The sequence below is a fragment of the Triplophysa rosa genome, linkage group LG20 (genome assembly GCF_024868665.1).
Source record: "Triplophysa rosa linkage group LG20, Trosa_1v2, whole genome shotgun sequence".
Classification (NCBI taxonomy): domain Eukaryota; kingdom Metazoa; phylum Chordata; class Actinopteri; order Cypriniformes; family Nemacheilidae; genus Triplophysa; species Triplophysa rosa.
In genome coordinates this window covers 9,839,208-9,866,901 of record NC_079909.1, presented here as the reverse complement: position 1 = coordinate 9,866,901, position 27,694 = coordinate 9,839,208, and the positions used below count along the sequence as shown (strand labels likewise).

Sequence of the window (27,694 nt, the reverse complement as noted above, 5' to 3'; positions counted from 1 at the left end):
ACGTCTGTGTTTGTACGTGTTTGTGCATCACCCTACCCTCCACATTTAAAACAGCGTCTCGGGACGGCAACAGTTCAATCCCCATAGCAGACACAGCGGCACGTTGCTCAAACACACCAGCGCTAATGAGAGAGATTACACTGGCTTAACCAAATCACTCACAAAAGAATGCTCTCTGTAAGCACACACACACTGAGCAAACGCATTATTTGTCCACATAACATTACAAGCTAATTAAATGCATTATAGCTAGCGCATACAAATACCGTAACAACAAATCAAGCCTCTGCAATATCACGCTATGCATTAAACACACATCTTCAAACAAATACTCTTTCACAATTCATGTAGCTTTGACCCTAACATTGCGTTTTGGACGGATCACTATTACAAATTTGTTTTCTTTTGAGGGTAAATTATTAATGGAAGTATAAAAAAATTCTCTCTGTAAATATATTAATGCAGTGAGTCCTTGTAAAAGTACAGCGGCTCTAAAAGAGCTCTGAAAATATCAGCCGATCAGCTTGGGTTTCTGTTCTAAAATATATTACGTTCAGCATCACAATCTCAAAGCCTCTACGAGCTTTAAATTAGGTGATTTAACAAGTCCATGAGCAGGTTATGAGAGCGCGAGATTGCGGAATATCTGAATGCAATTTATGAGTCATTAAACCAGGACCACGTAAATATTTCATCAGTCTTATTACACCAATTATTACAACAATTGCTGGGGAGAATACTATAAACACACAGACGTGCATGCGGCGACAGGAGCATATGTGGGCGCGTGCACACATATGCATTCCTTCACGAAGGTTTGTAAATGTCTGTGTGGTGACAGACTACTTGCCAACCCCCGCTGGCATACTCCCAGGACAATATTTATACACCTGCACTTGCACACATGCGCATATGTGTGAAAAATCTGATATTTAAACAAGACTTTCAGGTTTTCCGTTCCTGACACTTTAACCCTCCAAGGTTTCTGTCTCCTAATCATCCGCTAAAAGCCTGGAACCAAATCAAAGGCACAGAGAAAGGAGGGGAATCTCACATGGGCATTGTACCGAAGATCAAAGTTGTGTTAAAGCCCTGGAGGGGGCAAAGTGGGGTCTGCCCAGGTTCTGCCAGCATTCCCGCAAGTGGCGGTGATTCTGTTGCTATTAAAAGAACGCTTGGATACCGTTGGCTTACGGAGAAAGACTTACTTCAAGGTGTCGGTGGGCCAAAAGAGCAACAGAGGTGAAGCCCCTTGAGACGCGGCTCAGCGTTCTCTTGCTCCTCATCATGAATAATGTAAAGGAGCGGCTGACCTTTCTATCCAGAGTTCATCTGTACTGTGGACTCAGAACAAGCTCAGAGCTCCTTTGATCAATGCAATCGGCCAGAATCTCATTGTAATGCTCTGTATTTTGCTGGATTCCTTTGTATGGAAGAATCATTGACATACCAGATTTTACAAATGTTGTCAAAACATGACAAACACTGTGTAAGTGACAAATTTTAGGTTTGAGTTATTTCAGCAGGCTCTGGCTTACAGTATGAACGGAGAATAAGTAGGATGCAGGTAGAGAAAGAGTTTATTAAACTGGCAGAATGCCAGTCACATTTCTCCATTTATCAAAGCATTTTAATCTGTTTATTGTACTTTATGCATTTACACAGAGAATACTTTGGTCCAGAACACAGTGAAATTGTTTGTGGGAAATATGTGGTGTTAAATAAAACAGATTTGTTTCACAATGGCACTTACAATATTTTAATCTACCGTACAATGGAAACTGTACAATAGATTTTAAACCTGAAACTTTTCGAATCATTTAAATACTTTATTCTTTCAAGAATACTATACCAAAAGCAGTTTTAAAGTGGTCTTTGCGTTCCTTTTATAGGGGTTTTCAAACTGGGGTCCACAGAGAAATAAAATGACAAAGCAAAAATGTTAAAAGTCTTCTGAACATGATTACTGCTTCATTTAGAAGTGTTCATATTTATTTCTATGTCTTTATCTTTCTTCCTACATGTCTTCATAGAGAGTTTTTCTCACTTCGGTTACCTTTATTAGTCTTTGCAAAGATGTATTGAAAATTGCTACAGTACAAATATAGATATGTATTTTAGCAAGGGGGTCCTCACAAAAGATGTACCGTATTTGGGGGTCCTTCGCATCGTAAAGTTTGAAAACCCCTGCCTTATATCACAGGGCCCACAACATTCATGCATTCTTAAAAATAAATGTGCTATAAAAGGTTCTTCACATCGATGCCATAGAAGAACCATTCTTGGTTCCCCAAAGAATCAGTCAGTCCAAGGAACCATTTCTTTCTTACCTTTTTATAGGCTAAGTAACTTTCTTCCACTGTAAAGTTCACTGCTTGTGAAACATAAAAGTTCTGAAGACAATGAGGTTCTTTATAAAACCCATTCAGCCAAAAATGGTTCTTCTGTGGCATCATTTTGCACCTTTATTTTTAAGAGTGTGGTCACCCCCCTGATAACAGGCTCTCAGCGGAATTACACTTCAGCATCAAAGAGCCCACAAGTCTCATTCACTAAAGAGTCACATGTTGAGAACAAGATCTATCATCAGATGTGTGTGTGTGTGTGTATGCCTGAAAAACACTTTGGTTCGAACGGCCCTGTCTGCTGGTGAGGCTGAGAAGAGATGATAGTCTGATTTAAAAAAGATGTGAGGTCTGAAAACATTGATCCACCGAATGCATTTCATATCATCCAGAGTCCTGAGACACGGCACCTGATTAAAAGATAATGGCACATTATTCCCTGGAGCAAGAGAGACAGAGAAAGGAAGAGAGAGAGAGAGAGAGAGAGAGGGGGGGGGACATTTTCCTTCATATATTTAATATACTGTATATGCTATGACAGCAAAAATTTTGAAAACAAACTGTTAATAATATATTATTATATATAAAACATCATAAGAGAGATTTATCTTCCTTGTTTATATTTTCTAAATGTTTGCTGTCACACCATAAGACACATTCATAACAAATATATTGTGAATATGCATTACTTTACTTAGCCCTACTTCAAACACTCCATTAACAAAATATATACACTCTCTATTCACATCCTCGCATTTTAGTGAACAGTATTTATGCACATAAACACTCGCAGGTGTTTCACCACTGAAAGCATTGACTCCAGTCGCACATCTTTTCCTGTCTAATGCCGATATCTCTATTGACTTCACAAGGCTTGACCTGCCATCTTCATTCCAGAGACGAACAACGGATTCCTTTTAACTAATGCCCAACATGACCTAATACATTAAGGACCAGTGTTGTGCAAGTTACTTCCAAACTGGAATACATTACAGATTACTTGTTACTGTTATTTAAAAGTAATCCCTTACCTTACAATATTACTGTCTCAGAATTGTAATACGTTACATGACTACTGTATTACTTTTGAGTTACTTTCACCAAAATAACTACAGAAGTAGAACTTAACATTCTAAAATAAGTCTTTGTATTTTTGTATTTTCAAAATATAAAATACTTTTTGCCAATCAACCTCTTTAGACTGCTGATTTCTTGAATTAACTAGGCTATACACAAATAAATACCAAAAATACTAGATTAAATGCATTTAAATTCAAAATACTATTACAAAATAATAGTATTTTGTATTTCAAATGGATGTATTTGAATACACTGCCCATCTATGCAGTCTTATAAGGAGGTTGATTAGAAAAAAGTATTTCAGTTTGAAAATACAAAAATACTAAACACATTTAAATACAAAACACAATAAAAAAAATTCAAAGGTATTTAAATACAAAATAGTCCCATCTCATCACTGAACTAGATTATATAGAATTCTAGCTAGTCATCATGTAAACGTTAGTTTACCTTGTCATTGCTGCTGGTCACAGGGATCTTGCTAACTAGCTTCCTGAAAGCAGCCCAATGACCCCTCAAAACCCGCCCAAAGGGTATGAAAACTAGCCCAATTATTTTCCGGTGTCAAATCAAAGTTAGCAACTGCCAAAAGACGTTTCTATTGCTATATTTACTTATCTGAATGGTTTCCTAAGTATTGTATATATTTTTTTGTTCTGAAGAACTCAAAATATGTTTTGGGGGATTTAGGAAAGCAAACAATTCTGGGTCACCTTTGACTACCATTATATTTTTTCTGCTATGGTAGTCAATGATGCCAAAGAATTTTCAGTTGCTAACATTCTACCAAATATCTTTGTGTTCAACCGAACAAAGAAATTTATACAGGTTTGGAACAACTAGAGGGTGAGTAATCCATAACAGAATTTTCATTTTTGGGTGGAGTGTCCCTTTAAAAAAGATCCCATGTGTGCTCGAGGCCACGCACGGAAATGGACGAGAATCGTGTTTTCTCTTCGTAAGACATGCAAAAACTTGCTTAAGAAATAAGCATGGTTAAATTTATTGCATATGTATAATGTGTACAAGCACGTCAATGTTTTAGTTGTTCTAGACTGCGTATAGCTGCTCAAACGTGATATTTGGCAGCCGGAAGAATCAACTGTTGTACACTTACGCGTGATTTCTTTCATTGTGCAACGTGACATGCACCTTACGAAACATTGGTAAAAGCATAATTCGGATGCATTGTCTAATACCACCGCTATATTTTCCTCTTTGGTTGACTGAGCTCCCGCGTGCGTCCCTCCCTGTACTGTAGCCTGTCTGTCAGACACTCGTTCCCCACACTTTTGAGATCGGGCCGGTCCTGGAGTTGCCAGGTATTCATCTGATTGTGAATACACATTAAGAATCTCATCAACTAACATTTATCCTTAGAATATAAATAAACAGTTTGGCGGCCGCAGTACATTATGAAAGTATCTCAAAAACCCGCAACTCCATAATTTTTCCAGCAACTGCGTTCTCAAAATAGCCCAATTGTGCGGGAAAATCGCCACCCTGGCAACACTGGCTCTTACAGCGAACCGGGCGGGGCCAATAGCCTCGGACCTTTAGCTCAGAGATGAAATCATGGCGCGTTATAATACAAAATAGTTCCACCAGCCAGAGGGAGATGAATGACACCACGCGCGTCTATTCACGAACAGGAAATAGAACTTACTTGAGGGATTTTTGATTTGTTAATGTCTCGCGGGCGAAAAGTTTGTTGTAACGCAAGCATTACTGAACATGTACAGAGTAAAATATTACTGAAAATTGATTAGTAACGCCTCACACTACTGCATTACAGCAAAAAGTAATATGTTACTGTAATGCATTACTTTTGTAACACATTACTCCCAACACTGTTAAGGACATTCAAAGGGCAAAAGTCCATCATGTCCCTTTAAAAACTGTAGCCCGTTCAAAACATGCTTTAAGTGCAGCGAGTGAGCGAATGCAGTTCTTCATCAGAATGTTTTCAATGAACTTTCAAGACTCTCTTCTATTTCATTTGAGATTTTCGACTTTAGTACAACAACAATGAAAAGATTAAAAGTCTTCTAAGCCAGCAAGTCAACCTTAAAAAGCCATTTGGAGCTGAAGATCGTGAGGACGGGGAGAGAGAGAGAGACTGCTACTCTTTCATTCCCTTTTCATCACAACAGAATCTGACAACTGACAGCTGCATCCCTCCATCTAACACACACACATGCACACACGCACAATCGTCCCGGGCACAGCATTGCCCTCTGTGACTGCAGGTATCCTCAGTATGTGACAATAACCATCTCAGTGCGCATCTGCAAACAAACCACACACACACGCACACCCGCACACACTGCCTAACAGCTCAACTGTGAATTGGCAGAGGAAATGTTGCAGTGTGAAACAGAACGAATGGTCTACTTTTCTCCAGCACACCGCTCAGTCAAACTGTGCCTGAATCCTCGCGGTCACTGCGCCACTATTCTCAGCTTTATTTGTGACGCCCACGGACCGTCTGAAACATATTGTACACAAAAAATGCCAAGACTTTTCTCAAAACCGTAAATGGCAATGTGGCTTTATTTTTGGTGATCCTGGGTTCTCTGGTTTTTATCAGTCTGCTGGGAAAGCTGTGCTTATGAGGTACCAGACTATTAAACAATAAATGCCTCCTAGGAGGAAATACTGCCAACATTTTAAATAAATCTACACAAATTTTCATGTACTCTCTTCAGGGTTCTGTTTAAGACTACTGTGGCATTATTTAAAGTCCAATTTTTATTTTTTTGGCGGATCTATTGACAGAAATGTAATATAATATACATTACAGAGGTGTATAAAGGCCTTACATAATGAAGCGTTATGTTTTTATTACCTTAGAATGAGCTATTTCTATCTACATAAACTGTGGGTCCCCTTATATGGAATTCACCATGTTGTTTCTACAGTAGCCCTAAACGGACAAACTGCTCTAGAAAGCGCGTTTCATAAATACCTTATCTCCTTTGGCAAAGAAGTGAAAACATCTGTGTCGTAAGATGTGATGACATCTTAGTTCTGTGTGAGCCACCGTAGTGCTTCAAAAGGGAGGGGTGAGTGCTGGAGTGAGCCGTTGGTGGCAATTCACAACCTTAACGCTAGATGCCGCTAAATTTCATACACTGGTCCTTTAAAAGACTTGCCACTTTCTGTCACACAGCAGAAACTAGAAGTTTTTGGCCTGCAAAGCCCAACCATTTCTTTATACTTTATCTTTTATAAATTAAACTCTGGGAATGTCTCACATTCTCTAAAAAGTAGATACTTCCTAATTCTTTCTTGCACCACCCTCACTTATTTGCCTTTCTCTTCCTCTCTCTCTGTCTTTTTTTGATGTGATTTATATGTTAAGCTTGTTGTTTCTAAAGCAACACTTCAATAAAACAATGAATGGCCTCTAATGTTTGGGGTTTTACCCCCCCAAAAAACATGTTACTGTATCAACAGGAAAACAGTGGCGAAGAAAGTGGCAGATGATGGTATTGCTGCTGGATCCATGAATCATGAAAAAAAATACACTGAGCATCGTCACTTCGCACACTTCTGGCTCAAAAGTATTGATGCTCTTTCTAACATGTGTTCCAAGATTCCCCGAATCTTCCCATCTACTCTATAAGAAGCGTATGATTCTGCACCATCCCTGCTTTAGCCTGACCACCTTCAGACGGCTGTTTAAAGGGACAATTTCTGTAGTCCATTACGGCTGATAAATTGGATTTAGACCAGAGGACCGGCACGAATGAGCCACTAAATACAATGCTTGACACATTCTCTTGGCTGAGAAACGTTCGCACTGGCTGCAAGAGCAGCAAGACACAATTATCATACAGAGAGAGGCAGAGTCCTCGCTCAGGCCTATAAACAGAAGCACGGCTTGAAGTTCTACTTTTTTAAGAGCAAATAACAGTATGTGCAGGAGTTTTCGTTTTTTCTCAGTTTGGACAGTGATTAGAGTTTGTTTGGCAGGGCTCAGCCAAATGCAAAATTAACCGAAATGTTTTGTTTGGGCAAAGACTGCTGACAAACACACAATACACATTGTGCTGTTTAACAAAAGGTTTTTGTAATCACTCATTTGACAGGGATGATTCTCAATGAACCATTGTTTTGAGCATATTCGATCCTATTTTGTTTTGTGGTGAATGATGCATTTGTGTACGTTTGTCATCGAATGAGGGCTTGTGTGGAAAGTGAGAACTCGATGCAAGTTTTCAGACAGAACACGAGCAGGCAGGAGTGTGGGTTAGAAAGAGAGTAAGAAAATGGAACAAATGAAATCATTTCACTCAGTCTACCAAACACAATTCCTTTTTTCTCATAATGCTTTGTAAAATAGACAATGGAGTTTATCAAGTGTGATTTAATCTGGTACGAGATCTTGTAGCTGTGTCGAGTGTCTCGACACACTCGACAGCGCTTTGTCCGATTTTCTAATTATTTTTTGATTGCTCTACACATAAGAATTTGATCTTCACAGTATGACAATGGTCCTGCTATGACAATAAACAGGGGGACTCGTTTTTATCATCTGTTTCTAAATGTTGGGAGTGGGACAATGTAAACTGTTTAAAGGCATAGTTCACCCCAAAATACTATTTCGGTCATCATTTATTCACCCTCATGTTGCTCTAAACCTGTATGTGATTTTCTGCTGTGGAACACACAAGAAGATATCTTGAGAAATGTCTCAGGTTTTGTGTCCATACAATGGAAGTCAATGTGGGACAAAGTTGTTTGGTTACTAAAGTTTTGCAGGAGAAAAAAATTAATACAGGTTTGAAAGGACATGAGGGTGAATAACTAATGAAAGAATTTTCACAATTGGACGTTTAATAGACAAATAGATTCATATTACTGCCTTCTGCAATACTTAATTCTGATCATTTTCATTCTATAGTAAAATATTTTTGAATAATGACTGTAAAACTTACAGTAAACTAACTCAAACTGATATATAACTAAACTAATGCTAGTTTTATGTCTCCCTATAACAATATTTTGTGTATATAATAGTACAGTAGCTGTCTAACAAGCAATCATCAACAATTATATATATTTATCTTAAAGAGTAACTATTGCAATATTACAATTACAAAATGTGTTTTTACAGCTTGTATGTACATACACTTGTTGTTGGACACTCCATAAACCAAAGTAGGACCTTAAAAATCACAAAATATTTACTCTTTAAAATGAATGAAATAAGATTTTTTTTCTTGTTATACTGTATTATATTACAAATATATTACAATATATTACAAAATGGTCAGGGTCCATGCCATGACTGTGGATAAATGACTGTACATTGTCACTTTCATATTACAAATACACTTCATACAAACAAACACTATGGAATAAATTCTCTATGTCTCACTGTTTTATTGAACATATGTGCAATCTTATGGTTCTTACATTTTAGTGCTTACACCTGGCTGGATTGAAGTTATCATTCATGACCTTGGAACCAGTTTCCAACAGAGAGAATTTTTTGCCGAAGCATTTTGTGCACGGATCAGCCCTATAAATATCCCACCATTGTCAATGGATTCAGTCAATTAGGATTCAGTGACATATAATGACTGATAATTTGTCAGTGCGTGATTCAAAAGCATTGAAAATGAATTCTCTTTACCATTCAATTGCTAATTGCACAGTTATTTATAGAGTATAATAGTGCTCCTCCTCACCCTGTCTAAAAGACAAAGGCTTTCTGTGACACGCACACATGTGTAGAGACACACAAATCACACATATGGAGCTAAAAGATAACCTTAGTCCATAAGATGAATGAAGAACCGTTGCGTAACTGCATGGACAGCAATTCCGCCTTCCTATTTGTCTTCACAATATTGATAAATATGCAGTCCGCGACAGCCTCCAGTTAGCCTGAAATTGCCTCAGTTATGAGGCAAAGATGACACTCATCCGTAGTGATAAGAATGGCAGAGGGTTCTAGAACTGACAGGTCTCCTTCAATGTGTCATAGGTGAGCTGTCTCATGATGGTTTCCAAACGTTCACGCTCCTGTCCGCCCGTCACCAGGGCCAGAAATCGTCTCTCCGATACGCCACTTTATATCGGGCCATTAAGGATCTAATATCATGATTTAGACCGACAGAGCCGTCGCCTTTATGGCCTGACCGCGTTTTTTACAAGCGTACAGATTACTTTCTGTCTATTGCTCAGGGTAAAATGTGTAATCTAACATCTCATAAGACCAAGAAAAGGGCGATAGGAGTCAAATTTTCTTGCCTTTAAAATCTAACCTTCAAAATGGATTTGTAGGGCGTGACAAGATAAGGCATGAAAGTATATAAAGTCAGGCGCATCTGATCTGTATTGTGCGAGTTTATATGCCCCTTAAGCATTGTTTATATTTGTTTACAATGCAATTTGAAGCACAGAGCAGGGAGAGTCACGTCACGAAAGTGAAAGGGACAATTTTTCGAACGTGGGACCACATCAAGCAGGCTTCGCTCAGCGTTTTGATACTGATTTAAGAAGGGGGCAATTCCGACTATATTGCCATTAGAACCCCTACCGCAAGCAGTAAGCAGTGATTTTATCCACTTCTTCCATTTCACGTCTGACAGTAGCGATCTGTATGCTGTGTGAGCTAGTGGCATGAGCCGCGCAGTGAAACAGCCAATCAGAGCAGAGCTCAACATGAATATTCATGACCCTTCCAAATAAGGTAATAACAGACCTTTTCATTCTAGGGACAAATCCTAGGGTTGTAAATGGACATGTAAAACCGTTTCTGGATCATTTTTGCACTTAATAAAGCCACATACCTTCTATGTAGATATCAGAGAACAATTTAACATATTGTTTCAAAGAAATCTTTTGCACCTTGACCAGGGGCCCTATTTTAACGATCTAAGCACATGGTAAACGGTTGGCGCACCCGGGCGCAAGGTCTAAACGGGTTGTCCCGATTCTCTTAATGAGTAATGGGGTTTTTTTGGGACAAACATGCAGTAAACCAATCAGAGTCTCATCTCTCATTCCCTTTAAGAGCCAGTTGTCCAAATCCACTTTTGCTAGTTAAACGACGGGAAAATGGTCGGCGCGCCCGGGCGCAAGGTCTAAACGGGTTGTCCCAATTCTCTTAATGAGTAATGTTTTTAGGGGGGGTTTCGGGATTTCTTTCGGATTCGCTATTTACACGGCGGAATTTGGAAGAGCAGACACTTCTCCAGACAAGAACCGCGTCTGCTCATGCGAGAAGTTAAAGCATGCAAGTAGACCATCTACAGGACAAGCCAGATTTTTATCTTTATGTCCACAATAATAATCTTTTACATTGTAATCCATTTATTTGTAATATTTGGCATTATTGTGTGCTGCTGCGCGTCCCTCTGTGTGTAATAAGCAGAATGTACAAGCGCTGTGCACCCGCCTATAGGCGTATATTCATAATGTGCTCTTTAAATAACTAAAAAAAATTGCACCATTGACTTTAGACCAGGTTTGAGTTGGTCTATGGTGCAGCCTATTTTCAGTTCCTCAAAATACCAACGCGCCAACAATGCGCCTGAATACACCTCTTTTTGAGAACTGCGTCGGGCTGAAACAAGCAAAAACACTTACGCTGCGCCTTGTGCCGCATTGTGCCAGGTGTACAATAGGGCCCCAGGTCTTAGCTAGACCAGTATAAACCAGCTAAAACCAGCTCAGACTGGTTTAAGATACATTTAAAAACTGAATTCCAAGTAAAAGAGCACAGGACAAAAACCGGGCTTTAGAAAACATGTTTGCTATTCCGTAGACAAGAAAACACAGATGTACTGACTATTTCAATACTATCCGATCATTTATCACCTGCCTTTGACAAACAAGCTATATGAAAGTATCATTTGCATAAGTAATCATTTTAAAAGACTCTCAGGTGTTTGACTTTGACATCACCACACTCGCGCACCCGCTCCAAAACGTCAATGGCACGGCGCCCGACGTGCCTGGCAGTGCCACCCTAAACTGGGCAGCTGCACACCGTGGCCCATTTAACAATGTTAACATATTTATGGAGGGGATGCTGAGATGATGGCCAACTCATGAGTCCTGGTGACAGGTACTCGTTTAGACCATCTCCTCTGCCATTACAACCCTCCCCGATCAAATAAAGACCATCTGTCTACACACCTACACACACACAGATGTAAATGCCTGAACAGCATGGCCCTCCATGATGAGTCCCTGCATCTCCCAGGAGCCGCATCTGCAAATAATGATAGATGCTGGTCATTTCTCAGGGATTGATCTTGTGCATCTTCTCTTGGCCGGTGTCGCCTTCGCGTTCTTTCCTTAGTCTCTCGGACGGCGCGCTCAATCCTGAATAATAAATATCGGCTAGCATTTCACCCCGAAACTGCAACTCATGCTATCTTATGTTTCCTCTAAAACTAAATTGAACAGAAGATGTAATCCTAGACAGACCAGAGCATCGTTTTATCCGGGCTTTTTCGGGATTAAGCGATGGGAGCGTCAGAGTAGCCTTTAAACCAATTAATCTGAGTCTGTCTCTTTGGTATCGCATTACATCGGGTGATCCGATTTATACATTCGCCTTTAAAGAACGACTTCCATTATAGCCATGATAAGGTCTAAATACTCAAAGCATGTCATCGTGTGTCTGTAGTGGATGATGCATAAAATGGCTCTATTTATGTCCTCACATTGACATAGGGGAAAAATCAGTAAACAGCTGCACCAGATATTTTAGCGCGTAAACACGTATCTTACCAAGCAAGCATTCGTATCTAGTTGAACCAGGTGCTAAATGTGTTTGTCTTGAGTATTTAAATGAAGACGCTGTCATTCTTTTCAGTTGAAAAACGCCCCCTTACTATGTAAATTAGGCTCATTATAGATTGTACCTTATTCCCAAAGCTCTGAACTACTTGCCTGACAACTATAGTTTCCTACCTCGCGGAAAGCAGATGGAAAGCAGAATCTCATTTAAAAGAGATATTTGTGTATATTTTCTTTGTGTATAGTTTGTGTATATTGAGTTTTACATTTCACATTTTGTATTTTATAGACCACTTTGCAAGATGTTCACACTAGAGGTCTTCTCAGGTCCAAAGATCTTTACCCGACCCAAAATTACCCGAATCTCTTTTACCCGAACCCGACATGCATCATTTTTTTTTTTAAAGACCCGACCCGAGACAGACCCAATAAAGGTAGACCCGAGTCCGACCCGACCCAGCGTAACTTTTTTTCGCACCGGACTGGACCCGAATGTAAACGTCTTCAACGTATGTGTGTCTGCAGCCCCGCACTCACCAGCCTGACCATCGGAGGTAGGCTACAGAAACAAATCCCAGTGGCCTGGTAACCAGTTCGGCTCGCTGCTCTGTTTATTTTAATTGTATTCACGCATTATACTGCGGTCAGACTTGACTGTGAGTTCGGACGGCAGTACGAAAATGGGTGGGAGCGATTCCTCCATTTTTTTACATTTCTGTACCGAGATTTCATAATTCGTCTTTCAGTTGTAACCAGTGGATATGAAAAACTAAATAGGTCAATAAAAAATAAATTGATAGGGCAATAAATTGTTGCTCCTCTTGTTGCAATAGGCAACTCTCGCAAATGGCGCTACAGAAAACTCAGGATAAAGACGCAAAACAGTATAAAGAAGCAGTTCAATACAGTTTTCTTGATTGACAGGTCTGGCTCAACGTAAATCAGCCTACCATCCAGCCACACGTGTTCGCAAGAGGGGGTTGGCAACTGCACGCACACACGAGCGACGCACTGTTTATGTTAGGTACAGTTCGGGTCTTTATTTTAAAATACCGGAGATCCGAAGACACAAATATTATACCCGACCCGTGTCTGAGGCACCCGTGAATCTTTTAGATCCGAACCCGCTCGGGTCGGACCTCGGGTTTTCGGGTTCTAAGTGGACCCGTGAAGACGTCTAGTTCACACTGGTCCAGCAGCACTTGTGGTTTTATTTTATTTTATTTTTTAACTCTTACATATATGATTAAATCTTAAAGATATTCATTTAACATTTTTATTCGGTTATAAATGTTCTGTATGTTTGTATTTTGTTCAAACATTTGTATAATGTTAAAAACCTGAAACAAGAAATTCTTCTGGACCAGCGTTGGACCGGCTTTGTTTACGTCTTCTTAAGTGATCTATACATTTTGTACATTTTAAAAACATTTTTAAAGTTTTTTATATACATTTGTTTTATTTTAAAAAACTTTCTATTTCATTATTTATTATATTTTATTTATTATTTACATTTTATACTTTTTATGACATTAAAATTATGTTTTTGAGTTATATTTTCTGCTTTAAATATACGCCTGAAGTTAATTTTGGTCTTTGTTATTTTATATTTTGTTTATATTGATATTAACTTAATTAATATCTTAATTAATATCTAATATATTTTATTGTATATTAATTGTATTAAATTAAATTAAAACTACTCAACTGTTATTGATTCTTTGCAGAAGTCTAGAAGTTAGGTTTGGCCCACATAATGTTTGTTTATCTTGCCGTTAAAACCACCTATACTTAATTATCTACATCATATTTTAGTTTCATGTTATATTTTATTATTATACACAGTCTGTAGAGTTGGTCATATTCAATTTCACTGCATACGGCACCATATACGTAACTGTATGCAACAATTAAAATCTTGAAATAGTATTGAATATTGGAGCATTTAAACATATGGATGGTTAAACATCTGGATGCAGTCAAGCACACTTCGGCATTATAAAGAGTAACCGAGCAACAAGATTGTGCCACTGCCTTGTTTTGTATAATTCCTTTAATGAATCTGGTTCTTAAAAAATGCAGACAGTGCAATGCAAATAAAACAGCGCTATCAGTAGGCAAGTACATTTCTGTGCAAGTCTAATGTTAAAAACAACACACCAAAAAAATCGTATCTATGTGCCTTCACAGACAGACTGTAGGGACAAGAGGAAAAATCTGTGCACATTACCCGAGGAATTGGCTCTTACATGACCAGCGAGGCTCTTCTTAGCACGTTTGCTCATTACGCGGTGGTTGGATAGAGTGTCTATCACAGGTGAAGGGGCTTTCATCTGTTAAGTGTAATTTAAATCCCCTTCATTGATTCGGACTTGAAGTGGTGCTCAGGCTAATTTCAGCAGAGCAGTAATTCTTCACATCCGTGCACGCGTGCAGCGGAGAGCGAAGATCTGTATCTAAGAACTATCTCGTGCTTCACGTGTCAAAGGTGCTTAGGAGAGTGTAATTGAAACGGGAGATGTTAGACTGAGAAATTCAATTTGAAAAAAGTTTATTTTATGTACTGTGCAACTCACTTTTAAAGCCATATAAACACTGCAATGTTGTTGTAAAACACAATAATCTACCTTGATTGCGTGACATGGATAAGTAAAGCTTTATGAGGACTCGGCGATCCAAAATGTTCAAGAAACCATCAATAGATGACACACAGAGTTAAATCCCGCAGGTGTTTTTAAAGCACAGCGGAAGAGTCACAGAGATCCATCTTTAAGTATGTTGCTTAATGCGAAATGTCACCTTTGTGCGTGAAAAAATTCAGAGAACGTCACTTCAAGGCACATTACCGACATCCACAGCTATACCTTCCTTCTCTATCGGTTTCTCTTCATTTTTTCATTTCCTCCTCTCTCTCTCTCCCCCTATCCTCTCTCTTCCTCCATGTCACAGAAAGTGTCACAATGTCAGGAAGAGGCAAAGACCTGTCACGCAACACAAACACACACCACCTTAATGAGAACTCCTCCCTGCCTTCTCCACAACCTCGGCGCGAAACCCACACGCACACATAAACACATCACAACAGACTGTCACGGCTGGCCCCGAACCCTCTCCAGCCTTCGTGGGTTTTGGATGCGGCGTGACAATTCAAATGTATTCAAAAGTTAGAGGGATCGCAAAATGCCATCTTGTTTTGCCCTCTCCAGCGAAGAGTAAAAACCGTAATTGCTTCATTCCCGCTCCTCCAGAACGGACGAACAATGCGACAAAAATGACAGGCGCTAGGAGGATGATATATATCATATATCAGCAACGCACGCATTCGAGAGTTTTCACCTTAAGATTTCAGGGCCTGTTTTTCACTGGTGCTGTAATCAGTGCTTTGCGGGGTCTTTCTATCTGCAGAGGAGATATTACGCATCGAGACGCCGCTTATGCCCTAACATCAAGAGCACAGGGCCCTGCAGACTTCTGGGATATAGCTGGTGGTAAACTGGAAAAAATAAAGGGAGGGCAGTGAGCATTTTGTGAGAGACAAGACAGACGAATCATTCACTTTTATTTGAAATGTTAAAAAATAGACGTATGCTTAAAGGTCCAGTGTATGAAATTTAGTGGCATCTAGCGGTGAGGTTGCGCATTGCAACCAATGGCTCACTCCACCCCTCCCTTCGAAGCACCACGGCGGCTGACACAGAACTAAGATGTTGTCAAGTTTTCGCTTCTTTGCCGAAGAAGATAACGTATTTAAGAAGCGCGCTCTGTAGAGCAGTTTGTCCTTGTAGGGCTACTGTAGAAACAACATGGAGAATTCTATGAAAGGGGACCTGCGGTGTGTGTAGATAGAAATAGCTCATTCTAATGTAATAAAAACATAACGCTTCATTATGTAAGGTATTTATACACCTATGAACACATAGTTATGTACAGTATATTATATTGCATTTCTGTCAATAGATCCTCCAAAAAAATGACACGCAGCACCTTAAATGTACTTTGGGGGGAAAGCAAAACCAAAAAGCAACTGTAAAAGTAAATATGAGGAATAGCATTTGTGATGTTTGTGCTTTATATGAATAATTTATGAATAATTGTGCTCACAAACAGCTATTATGAGTTTATCTGCATTGGTTGTTTTTAGATAAAATGGTACATTCATTCGGCACACTTCAACTGAAAGATGCCACGTTGATTCACAGAGAAGGTCACTACTGTACCGAGAGCAATAAAGAAAAGAAAAGTGGAGCACCAGAAGCCTCTCAGTGTCTGTCTGAATCCAGCTCTAATAAATAAGGCTTCTTTTAAATACCCACAGTGAGCTTTGCTAAATTGGCCATGAAAATGCACAGAAATCTCAGAGCTGTGTTTCTCTGATCTAGCAGCAAAAAAACTAGACAGCGATACATGTTAAAACAATGGGAATAAAACCAAGGGAAAAGTTGTATGGAAGATAATAACCAGAGGTGAAGTGTGTGTTTGTTGACTAAGTAATTTTGCAGAGGACCGTAAGCAAGTCTCGCTTTGTTTTATCCTCATACGATATAACACAATCAAACAAGTCCGTAGAAGACGCTTCAGCTGGCCAGCTATGCTCGCAAGTTATTTTAGCATGTGACAAAAATAGCACCTTTTTTGCATCTGTCATTATTTAATCACAATAACGGCAACCTGAAAACAAGTGAACATCACAGACACTTTAATGTTTTGCTTTGTGTATGTAAATGTTTGTACACAAATATATAAAGAAACCTAAAAATAAATGTCATCCAGTTGATCTTCTGCACGTACTGCCAACTAAACAATGTAACCGTGTTCAGAAATGAATAATGTTTTTATTCAGACAGTGTGTCACACAAACGAAACACCAATGTTCCTTTAACAACTGCATTTTTGAACACAAGATTACACAAGTGCTTGTAAAATGTTCTCTTCCAGTGCAGACATACGTTGGCGAAATGTGTTTATATGTATTAAACCTAGTTGTATGCTGGAACATGAGTAATGATTTCGAGATTCGGACAGGCTTATGGTTTTCTTTCGAAATGGAAAACAAAAGAGTTGAAATGAAGAAAAATATTTGCCCCAGAGAAACATGACCCGTGGCAACATGGTGGGGATTGATCTGGACCTGAATCACACTTTGAACTACCCAGTCAATAAATGTTTCTCTAGTCAAACTTACAGTTCACTGCAAAGAAAACAAAAATACAAAGGAAGGAATAAAATGAAAGAAAATGGTAAGCTGCTCTGTGACCGTACGCTACATCACTGACAATTATGGTGTATATTTTGTGCATGATACACAAGAGAAGCACATCTCTCGTGATACTGAGGGATGTACAGATTGTTTACAGCTTAAGTGCCACATTTAAAATAATCAATTCTGACAGTTCCTGAACAAATTAGATATTGAAGTGCAACTGGTCCAATCCATCTGTGGCAGCATCCATCCAAAGAAACTCTATTGCTCTGTTGCAAGCCTGCAGTGGAGAGTTCCCTATGTAGGTACAATTTTAAAACATTATAGCTACGTACATACTGCTGCAAATTTCCCACGTTTAGACAGAGGGCTAGTTGCTCTTATGAGCCCTACCAGAGGTGTCATGCCCATTCAAACAGAGGGGCATGTGCCCCCTCAGATTTTTGAACAGTCAGTTTTGCATGTCTCACGGAAACACCCACGACCCAGAAACAAGACCTTCAGACTCGTTCTATGCTAGTATGCGCCATCGTTTAGGCAAAGCATTTGTTACCCACTTTCATTAAAGGCGCAGTTCTTGAAAATCAGCGGCCACTAGCGTTGTATTATAGTTTTGCAACGAATCTCCCTTTCGAAGTACGACGGTGGCCGCAACAGTAAAAAAAGATGTCTACTGAGACAGCGGATAGCAGTGATACAAGCAACGATGTTTCTTTACAAAGGTAAGGCAATATATTAACGTAATAAATAATTTAACATGTATTCTATTGCGAAAGTTACTGTTACAATTCTATAATTAGATATATTTCTTGCGTGCTATCTAGTACACGCTGAGAGTAGTGAAGTAACTAAAGTTAGCTAATCGTAAATAGCAACGCTGTTCAAAGCGTTTGATCTGACAGCGACATAGGCAGTTAGGTGTAAGTTAGTAGACGTTTGTCTCTCCCTTTGTAAAGTCAGGAACAACTGGAGTACGTACCGCAGGGACGGAAAAACATTATTATTCGGAGGTTATATGGCCATTTGTATAAAATGCTAACGTTACCGTTTCAACAAAACAGTTGTTCGGTAAACATTGAAAAAGTGGAAACATTGAAAATGTTGAATTATCTTACCAGTCTAGCAGAAAACAGGCAACTTCGGCGTCGCCTTGAAAACATTTGTCTTTCAACAGTGCCTTCCATCTGGTAATAGATACACCGATGTTTATCCTGGATTTCTGCCGCCGTTTGTCTCTAATTCGTCTGGCAGCATCACGTTTGTGCTTCTTTGACGACGGAGATTCACGCTCTGTCGGCTCTTGTGCACAATACGCATGGTCCTCCATTTTATCAAAACTTCTAAGACAGAACAATCAATTGCTTCAGCTAGACGACGACTCCTCCTCCTCCTCTCCGTACTACGACTTACTACTTTGTGCATCTTCAACTCAGTGATGACGCAAGCTGCGTCTAAAAAACACACGAAGAAGACCAACATATACGAAACGCGCTCTGTAGAGCTGTTTGTCCATTAGAGCTTACTGTACAAAACATGGCTGCGCAACATAACAAATTCCATGTAGATAGGCCCGCTCCCTATGTAGATACAACTGGTTTATTCTAAGGTAATAAAAACATAACTTTTCATTACGTAAGGTACAAAACATCCCGCATTGTACCTTTAAGACCCCTTGACCACACAAAACGAATTTTTAGCTGAAAAATATCAGATGCCAAACGGGTTAAATTCTTATTTAACCTTTAACATCTGAAGAACCTTTCTGTATCAAAAAAGGTTCTTTGTGGCAAAAAAGGTTCTTCAGATTATAAAAAAGTAAGAAAGAGGTGGTTCTTTATTCATTGTGGAACCAAAAATGGTTCTTCTATGGCATCAAAGAACCTTTTAAGCACCTTTGTTTTTAAGAGTGTAGGTACAGTTCCGAAGCAAAGATGGTTCAAAAAGTAGGCAGCTATCTGCAATCCCAGAATGCATTGTGAAAATCTGTGTGGACAGTGTTAATGAAAAAAACATTAACGTAAATCTGAAAAGTATCAGTAAAACAGTTCCGAGTAATTAGAAATGACTATCGCACCCAATATGCTGTTTTTGTGTTGTACACTGTAAAATCTCTTTAAAAAACTCTACGGTTATCTTCCTGGGTGTAAACAGGTCTTAAGAGTATCATGCAGTTACAAATATACCAATGAAAATATGCCTATTCAACTTAAACTGTGAGTTAAGTCTCCAGTGTGGAGACACTGGTCACCTATGAATTTCCACTATACAAGAGGGCAGAACATACTAAGCAGATCCCCACATTTGGAACAATGCTGAACAGAACGGTCTTTATATTAACATCATGCTTGTGCACTCGAACATAAATAACAGAATTTAGATGGTAGTGGTAGACTCTAATCAAAATTCATAGCAGCTTTTTTTGTGTCGCTCACTCAAAGCTGCTATGATTTGTGGGTTGAGATTAATTTCACATGGCTCATGTATTCTAATTCGGTGTTTGGGATCACTTGACTTAACGGAAGCACTGACCGGTCAGGCCGTACTGCGGCTCCATATCTCCGCTTCTCATTCCAAAAATTCCATTTTCCTAAATTGGTATCAGAAAGCGCTTCTAAGAATTCAACCGCGGGGCCAAACAAAGATGTGAGTCAGATTCAGCCGTAATTAGCGCATGTAATTAAATCTAAATGCTAAAATGCAAATGCCATCAAGTCTCTGGCACGAATTACAGATGAAGCTCTTCCACGATGATCTGGGTGTGTGTGCGTGCTCGTTCATTTCTGAGAAAGAGCGGGACGACTATAACATGTGTGCAATCATATCGAGATGGTTTGAATAAGCCTGCGATGATGGAGTGAGCCTCAATGCCCACCTTATTTACAGACGGAGGCTGAGATAAGAGAACAGGTCTCTAATCCTGTTCCGTCTCATTGCACTTGGTAAAGAAATCCTTTAATGCACACGCCATGCTGCATCCTTCTGAATGACAGTTTTGCTTTGTAAATATGAATAATCGCCGTATCTCGCTGTTGGTGAACGGCATGCGCTCACCAGGAGAAAGATTACGGATATAGCGTCACGCTATATTTTTTCGCCTGTATTTGTAAATATTTCCAATATGAAGAAGCAGAAATCCAAACAATGCGTTCATAGCATGCGCTCCATGCAAAGGTTCAGTAAAGTCGCTTGGAAAATCTGGCGCAAAAACTACGCAAACCATGTAGCATAACAATGGTCTCTTGTGTCTGATACAGTGATAAAACATCCCTGCCCGTACAGTTCCGCTTGATTCAGCAGTTGTATAGTATGAAATAGATGTGTGAAGGTCTGTATACGATGCCAGTTCTGCTTCCCCTCGCTCAGACGAACACGTCTGTACATGCAAGTGCACACACACGTACACACTACCATAAAAAGAACTGTAATGGGATTCTTCAGCTTTTCCACTGACTGCCTTTACTATCACACACACAGTTAAGAGCACTAATCCATGACAAATTGTCTCATCTGATCCATGACAAATCGTCTGAGGGCCAGATAGAGATGAGGAAATTGAGAGAAAAAAGGAGGCAGAGAAAGAGGAGGAGGGGGAAGGGCATCGGGGAAGACGTCAGGGAGAAATTTCTGAAAGTCTGAAAGGAAGCCCCGAGACAGAAGGAAGTCTGGAGGGATGGAAGGAAAGCAGGAAGTGTGTAATGTGCAAAGAGAAAAGAAAGAATCTATGAGCGTGAATTTTACCGGCCCGATTATGAAATAATTAGCCCTTTTTAAAAAAACGTCACTTTCATCATGAAACAAATGAACTTTATCAAAGCAATCAGTTTAACACCACCCTTGACAACCATACTAGTTACTACGAGACAATGTGTACATCATTCCGATAACTGTACAGAGTATGTTTTGCATAAGACGAAAACTGACGGTTTGAGTGTGGATCATTCCAGCCTCTCCTTCATCCAATTTGCTAAGAAATCAGATTACTACGCCATTCCAGCGAGCTGCATTTAATTGAATTTGGCTTTATGTCATCAATTCCCCCTTCTAATTAGTTTGCCACAATTAAAAGTAGGCGTGAAATTAATCAGATTAATTCACAATAAAACAGCCACACACAAACACTTCAACTCTGTTATTTTCCAAAGCGAGCCTTTGTTGAATCTGTCATTATTAATGTGACTAAAGAAAATGTGTCTTTTAAAGCTACAACCTGTAACTTTTTTAAATTAAAAATAACGAAAAATATGCTATTAAGCAAATATGTAAAAATCAGTGATTGACAGTGTCTCTATACCACAATGTGCATTCACAACGGTAAGCTTATAATAATGACTTTATAAATTGAGCTATTGGGTCGGATTTAGTGGCAAGTGTCAGTTCATGACATCATTGATGACATCATACGATAAGACTAAGGATGTAAAGTAACCTGTGGTTTTGTTTAAAACTATGTTTATGATGGCGATAGAGATGCAAAAATTACGAATTACAGACACAAACTATTGCACATTTACATCTACGATTTTGTACGTTTTTATTACAAATTATATTTTTAGCACAGAAAATTAAGTGAAATGTTTCAGTGGAAGCAAAACAATTCACCTTTAATACAAATAATTTAACAAGGTCAAAAATTGACCTAAATGTCCGGAATCTTATTTGTTTCTTTTTAATTTGACATTTAAAATACGAAACATTTCGGTATACAGTATTTCCAATATGTTCCCCAGTGACTACAGTAGTGTTGAGACTACGGCTGTCACAAGATCAGATTTTCACTAATGTTATAGTGGAGAAGTCTTTTCATTTAGTTTATTTTGTGTTTGGTCAATGAATCACATTAAAAATACAAATTTAGTGAGGCAGAGAGTGAGACTGTCTATTAAGGCAATATTTTAGCTGGTGCTAAATTATTTACAATACCATGCGAATTAATAGAATAAACTCAATATTCAGCTATTGAGCATTATATTGAGCATTTCAATCCTCTTTAGACATGCTTATTCGCTGTCTTTCTTTCAATTATGTTCATTTAAAATATTTATTTACTTTAGTTTATTCATCTCAAGGCTGAGCAGTCACCACCTCATGGGTTATTACATTTTTCTAATATTTATTTGATTATTATTTCTCGCATTTTACCATTAACACCAAAGCATCACTTAGAGCACGCACAGAGAAAAGTTAAGATAAGCATGTGAATTTAAGTGAAATATGCCCTGTCGCTCAGAGTAACAGTATCGGCCATTAATGTCTCTTCATTTTGACTCGGATGTCTGCATGATCAAATTCCTGACCTTGACAAGGTTTTACTTCCAGACGGAGCTTTCACAAGACCTACAGGGTCCAATAAAGATTACACACATGATGCTGTGCTACGATAGCGGCGTAACGTATGCGCCAGCACCTGGTTCAATTTCATTTGGGCTGTTAACAGATGTTTAACAATGTGACGCGAGCAAACAGGAGAAAATCTGATTTATAATCTGCCGTCGCTATTTGTTGCGCAAGCATACAACTATGAATAAAACCAAACCACGACCCGACCTGCTTCTTTTATATTGGTAATTCACATTCCTGGGAGCTTTCTGAAAGCATAGAAAATAAATGAGAAAAGAGATGAAGCAAGTTGCTCTCTCTGTTGCTGGGCTACGGCTCTGGCAGACCGGGAAAAAATTCAGCAGAATGCCTGCAGCCGGCGTACCTGGCCAAACCCAGATCGGTCCAGGCCGAGAAGGAGTGAGGTGGGGGAGAAGCACTGCAGCCTGGGATTGTGTCATGTCACATTCTGCTCATCTGTCAATGTAGTGGGTTATTTCTTGAGAGACCAGAATTGGCTGCCCGGAATCGGACCGCCATCAATCTCGGCTGAGAGTGGAGCGGGGGCCCGTCCTGCATGGACTCATGGGATGCGGACGTCTTGGAGCCGTTGCCTGAACAGGTGATGGAGCAGTGGAGCGACTCAACTCGTTACTCAATATAAGCCTCAGCTGTGACGGGGGAAGGGTTTTTGGGTCGTTTCTCAAAAAATGGGAGGGGGAATCTAAAGCTACCAAATCCATTTTAGTATTCAAGTCAAGTTCCTGTTATAGGAGGTAAGCCGATTTCAGCAGTATTGTGAAATGCCTGAAATGCATGGAGGATTACACTTGTACAGAGAACACCTCTGACCTGACAGCTACTGTATCCATCATCCAAAGCCGTATAATGATCCAGTTAACTGTATTGCTAAAGCTGACCACAGAGGTTATGGATTCGTAGCATCAACAGATAAACGTATTCCTTTAAGGGGAAAGTTCACCCGAAAATGAAAATTCTGGGATCATTTATGCACCCTCTCGTCATTTTAAACCTGTATGACTTTCTTTCTTCTGCAGAACACAAAGAAGATATTTTGAAGAATGTTAGTAACCGAACAATTCCGGTACCCAATGACTTCTATTGCACATACACAAAACCAATGGAGGTCGATGAGTACCGCCATAAAGGTTTGAAATGACAAGAGGGTGAGTAAACTATCTCTTTAAATTTTGGTTATTTTTGCCACTTTAGTAAGGAGAGAAATATATCTCAACCTGGACTAAAAGCTGCGCAAGGACCACAACACAATGCTTTAGGAGAACATGCACTAACCACTACAACAGAGTTTGGCAAAAACAATTTCTCAGTTTAATATATTACCACACCTAAAGGTAAACAAAAATTCAATAAGTTCTGTTTCATCAACAGCAAGTTTCTTCCCTGATCAATTAAGGCTCTCCCAACACGAATAACCAATATTCAGCACAATGTTCCTAAAATTACATTTCCATCTTGAGTTTGTCTTAAATAATAAATGGTGATTTACAGAGAACGGAGAGAGATTACTGTCTTCCTTGAACATCTTTTCCGTGCCAGAGACATCAGTTTGACACTAGACACATCTCACCATTTACAAAAGATTTTGGCTCAGGCACTTAAACCTCCACCTTAATTATGGAAATACAATTGCTCCCGGTTAAGCTGAAACCCTCCTGTCTAAACCATAAAGTAATACGTGCTGTCCTCTCATATCTGGGTTTTGACGCATTTTTGGCATTGGTATAAAGTGTTTGTCCTCAATATCATCGGAGGGGGTGTTTCACAGTTAAATAAATAATGACAGCTTTTCAAAATGAATCATGCTCTGCTTTCCTTAACCCACTCTCATTTTTAATCTCGGATACTTGTTTTAATAGGCTTTGATTGCCGGATAATAGCGCCGTGGAGAAAAGGGGGCAAGGAAGAAAAAATTCAAATGTTAGCTCTCTCTCCAGGCAAATCTATTTATAATAAAAGGTCTTCTCAAACTAGGGATGCTTTCAGAATTACAAAATCAATTTTAATTTAAGAGTAATCATAGTTTCCACGAAATGGTCCAAGTGATTATCACATTGATGGCCTTATGTGATATTAGTGATAAACAGTAAGTGTTTTTTTATTTACTAGTTACAGAGAATCAAAGTAATAAAAAATAAAAGCTAAAACAAGAAAATGAAAAAATAAATACATATGAAAGTTAAACAGACTTTAGATATTACTAAGACACAGCAGCTTCAATCTCTTCAAATGCTCTTTATATTCGGTTTAAAATATGCACAAAGCTATAGTCATTTCTAACTTTTCTATGTGCTTTATACCCACTTATAATAGTAGACATCGAAGCACAGTTCATTCTTCTTTTCTCATGAGATAAAGTATTTTCAAAGCAACAGATGTCTCATTAAAGGAAACATTCATCAAAACTCCTCATCATACGAGTTTACTCTACTCTACCAGTTTAATCTAGACATCATTCTTCAAAGTACGCACACAGTCAGCTGAGATTGAAGCTAGATGCCTGCAGATCTGACATTAGAAAAGTCAATTAACAATGCTGCCAATACAAGCAGCTTTAAAAGATTGTTGACTGGGTTAGCAACAAAACTAGGGTATTATGGGAAGGCTCAGTGAGCTCAGATGACATCTAATTACCCTGTTCCATGCCTTTGCACCTACGTCATTATAAAGGAATCGTATTAAAGGCTCCATTAAAAGTCTGGTTCATCTAACAGGTGTAGAATTATCAAACCATTACAACCGTACACAAAGATTTAAAGGCACAGTTTACCAAAAAGCGTCTTTCTTACAAACAATGAAAGTGGATGGTGACCAGATATTTCAATCTGATCTCACGGTGCTATATAGCACTAAAAGTGGTTCTTGTATCGTAATCATAGGGGAACCACTTTAAGTGCTATATAGAACCATATCTTGGTGCTTTTTTTAGAGTATACGAGGTGGTTGATTCGTATGAATTCATACGTTCACGTTGTGAATCGTACAAAAACGTACGATAACTAAAAAAACAATATGGTATCGCACAAATTCATACGAATTAGCCAAAATTAGCCACATCGTGGCCCCTAAAGCCATAGGGAAAAAAACACAACAACAACTAAGAGGTCATAGAGCCACTCTTGATTATGTAAAAAAGTCTCCCAGAAGAAAAAGTCTCTAATCATCTACCTGGACACCTGAAAATCTACCAAACGACTATATATGCAAGTAATTCGGCTAAATAAGAGTTCCCAACACCATATACAGGTATGTGATTTCTCACACAACGTGTCTAACTTTTCCTATATGCTGTGGAGTGGGGGTTGACTCTTTGTTGGTTAGCCGACCACTTAAATTATTCACAAAACACTTATATGGGGCAAGCTCTTGCTTGTACATCTTTTGGCACCATGCTCTGGATAAAAACCTGGAAGCCCGACGTTAAAAATTCAGTGGGGTCTTTCTGACGTTCCTTGCACTTTTCTTGCTCGCGCTTGTATTGGATTAATGAGTTCAAGTGCTTTGTGAGATATGAAGCGTGTGTCCATATTGCACCCTTTAGGACAGTAAAATTTAAAAGAAAGTTAACGTTCTTTAACTGCTGATCAGCTATAAATAATAAAATGCATTTCTTCAATTGAAAATTCTGCCAGTATTTATGCATCCAAACCTAAATCACCGACTAGATTTGTTCCACACAAACAGCATCATACAGTAAATGCATTATACAAGTATTGAATAAAACTTTTATTGAAATTCCAGTTTTACAGCTGTGGTCGCCATTCATATTCCATGCAAAAAAAGAGCAGCTTATAAAATCGGTTATAAATAACTCCTTTAATGCTTGACAGAAAACAGAAAATCATACAGAGTTGGAACAGCGTGGAAGTAAACATGTGAGTTTTATTATTATTAAGTGAACCAATTTCTCAGTAAAATAATATTATTGTCAATCACTAGATAAAAGCATTTGAACAGTTTAAACAAAACACAAATATTAATATTAATATTGCAAATATTAATCGAGCATGCAGTTATCTGTCTTGCACAACATTAAATTGCTTTCGAGTTTCTTAGCTTCGGCGTGAAAGCATGCGCCACAACGCTGTCATTTGCATACTTCGTTGCATACTTGCTGTCTCTCTTCCTCTGGCCCCCGCAGCGAAAGTGTACTTAAGTGCTCAATACTTCCATAGAGCGGGCGATAGACGTAAATCGTCATTTCCACCAGAGCTTCTGTGATCAAAGCTGCTCGTATTCAAGGCATACTGATAGGAGAGTTTAGCCCCAAGCCTGTCTCACACACACACAAACGGCAGACTTGTGCTGCTGCCGTCTGGATAAGGATTCTCATGATCCAAAACCCTTAACAAGTCACTCGTGGAAAAGCAAGAACAAAGCGTTCTGGGCTGGTAGAGGGGGGATTTTTACACAAATCTCTTGTAAAGAATAAACACGACTGAGGTGGGGCTCGTACCTACGCATTCATCCACAGAGAACTGCACGTGGTTTCAGGAGAAGAGGATAAAGCACATTATGACTCTTTACCTAGCACAAAGTTCTGTAAGCGTTTCAAATGCAGTTATGAGCATCGCTTGCGATCACATGGAACTGTGTGAAATTTGTGACCTTACGGTGTGAGGTATCGATCAACAAACCCAGCAGGGTTTAATAAAGAGCTCTGTACAACATCATCATCCAAACAGCAAGATTAAACACTCCAAACCAAGAGAACAAAGAACCATACTCAGGCACAAAGTATATAAAACAAGAAACTGACCGAGAATCTGTATGGCATTGCGGCCTGGATGGGTCACATGATGCTGTTGGATGGTCTCGTACAAAGTGGCGTGGCAGAGCAGTAGGCAGCTGACACTTATCCACAGACCGAGGAACCAGGACATGGCAGGAGCGCTGGCTAGAAAACAAAACGAACACAAAAGATAAAAGCAAATGTTTATTCTATCTG

The 27,694-nt window shown here is 39.1% G+C and overlaps 1 protein-coding gene across 4 annotated transcripts in view; it reads right to left on the bottom strand.

The window, feature by feature from the left end:
- Positions 1-27,694, bottom strand: part of LOC130571535 (chemokine-like protein TAFA-1) — a 129,881-nt gene that overhangs the window by 99,614 nt on the left and 2,573 nt on the right. For 3 of the 4 annotated variants that reach the window (XR_008965100.1, XR_008965101.1, XM_057362578.1), the window contains exon 2: positions 27,506-27,643. Coding sequence is in view for 2 of the 4 variants with exons in the window: in XM_057362578.1 (XP_057218561.1) it covers positions 27,506-27,629 (124 nt within the window). In the remaining 2 variants the exon portion in view is untranslated. Of the gene's footprint in view, positions 1-27,505; positions 27,644-27,694 lie in introns of those variants that run through there. The other variant, XM_057362579.1, reaches the window with a different exon arrangement.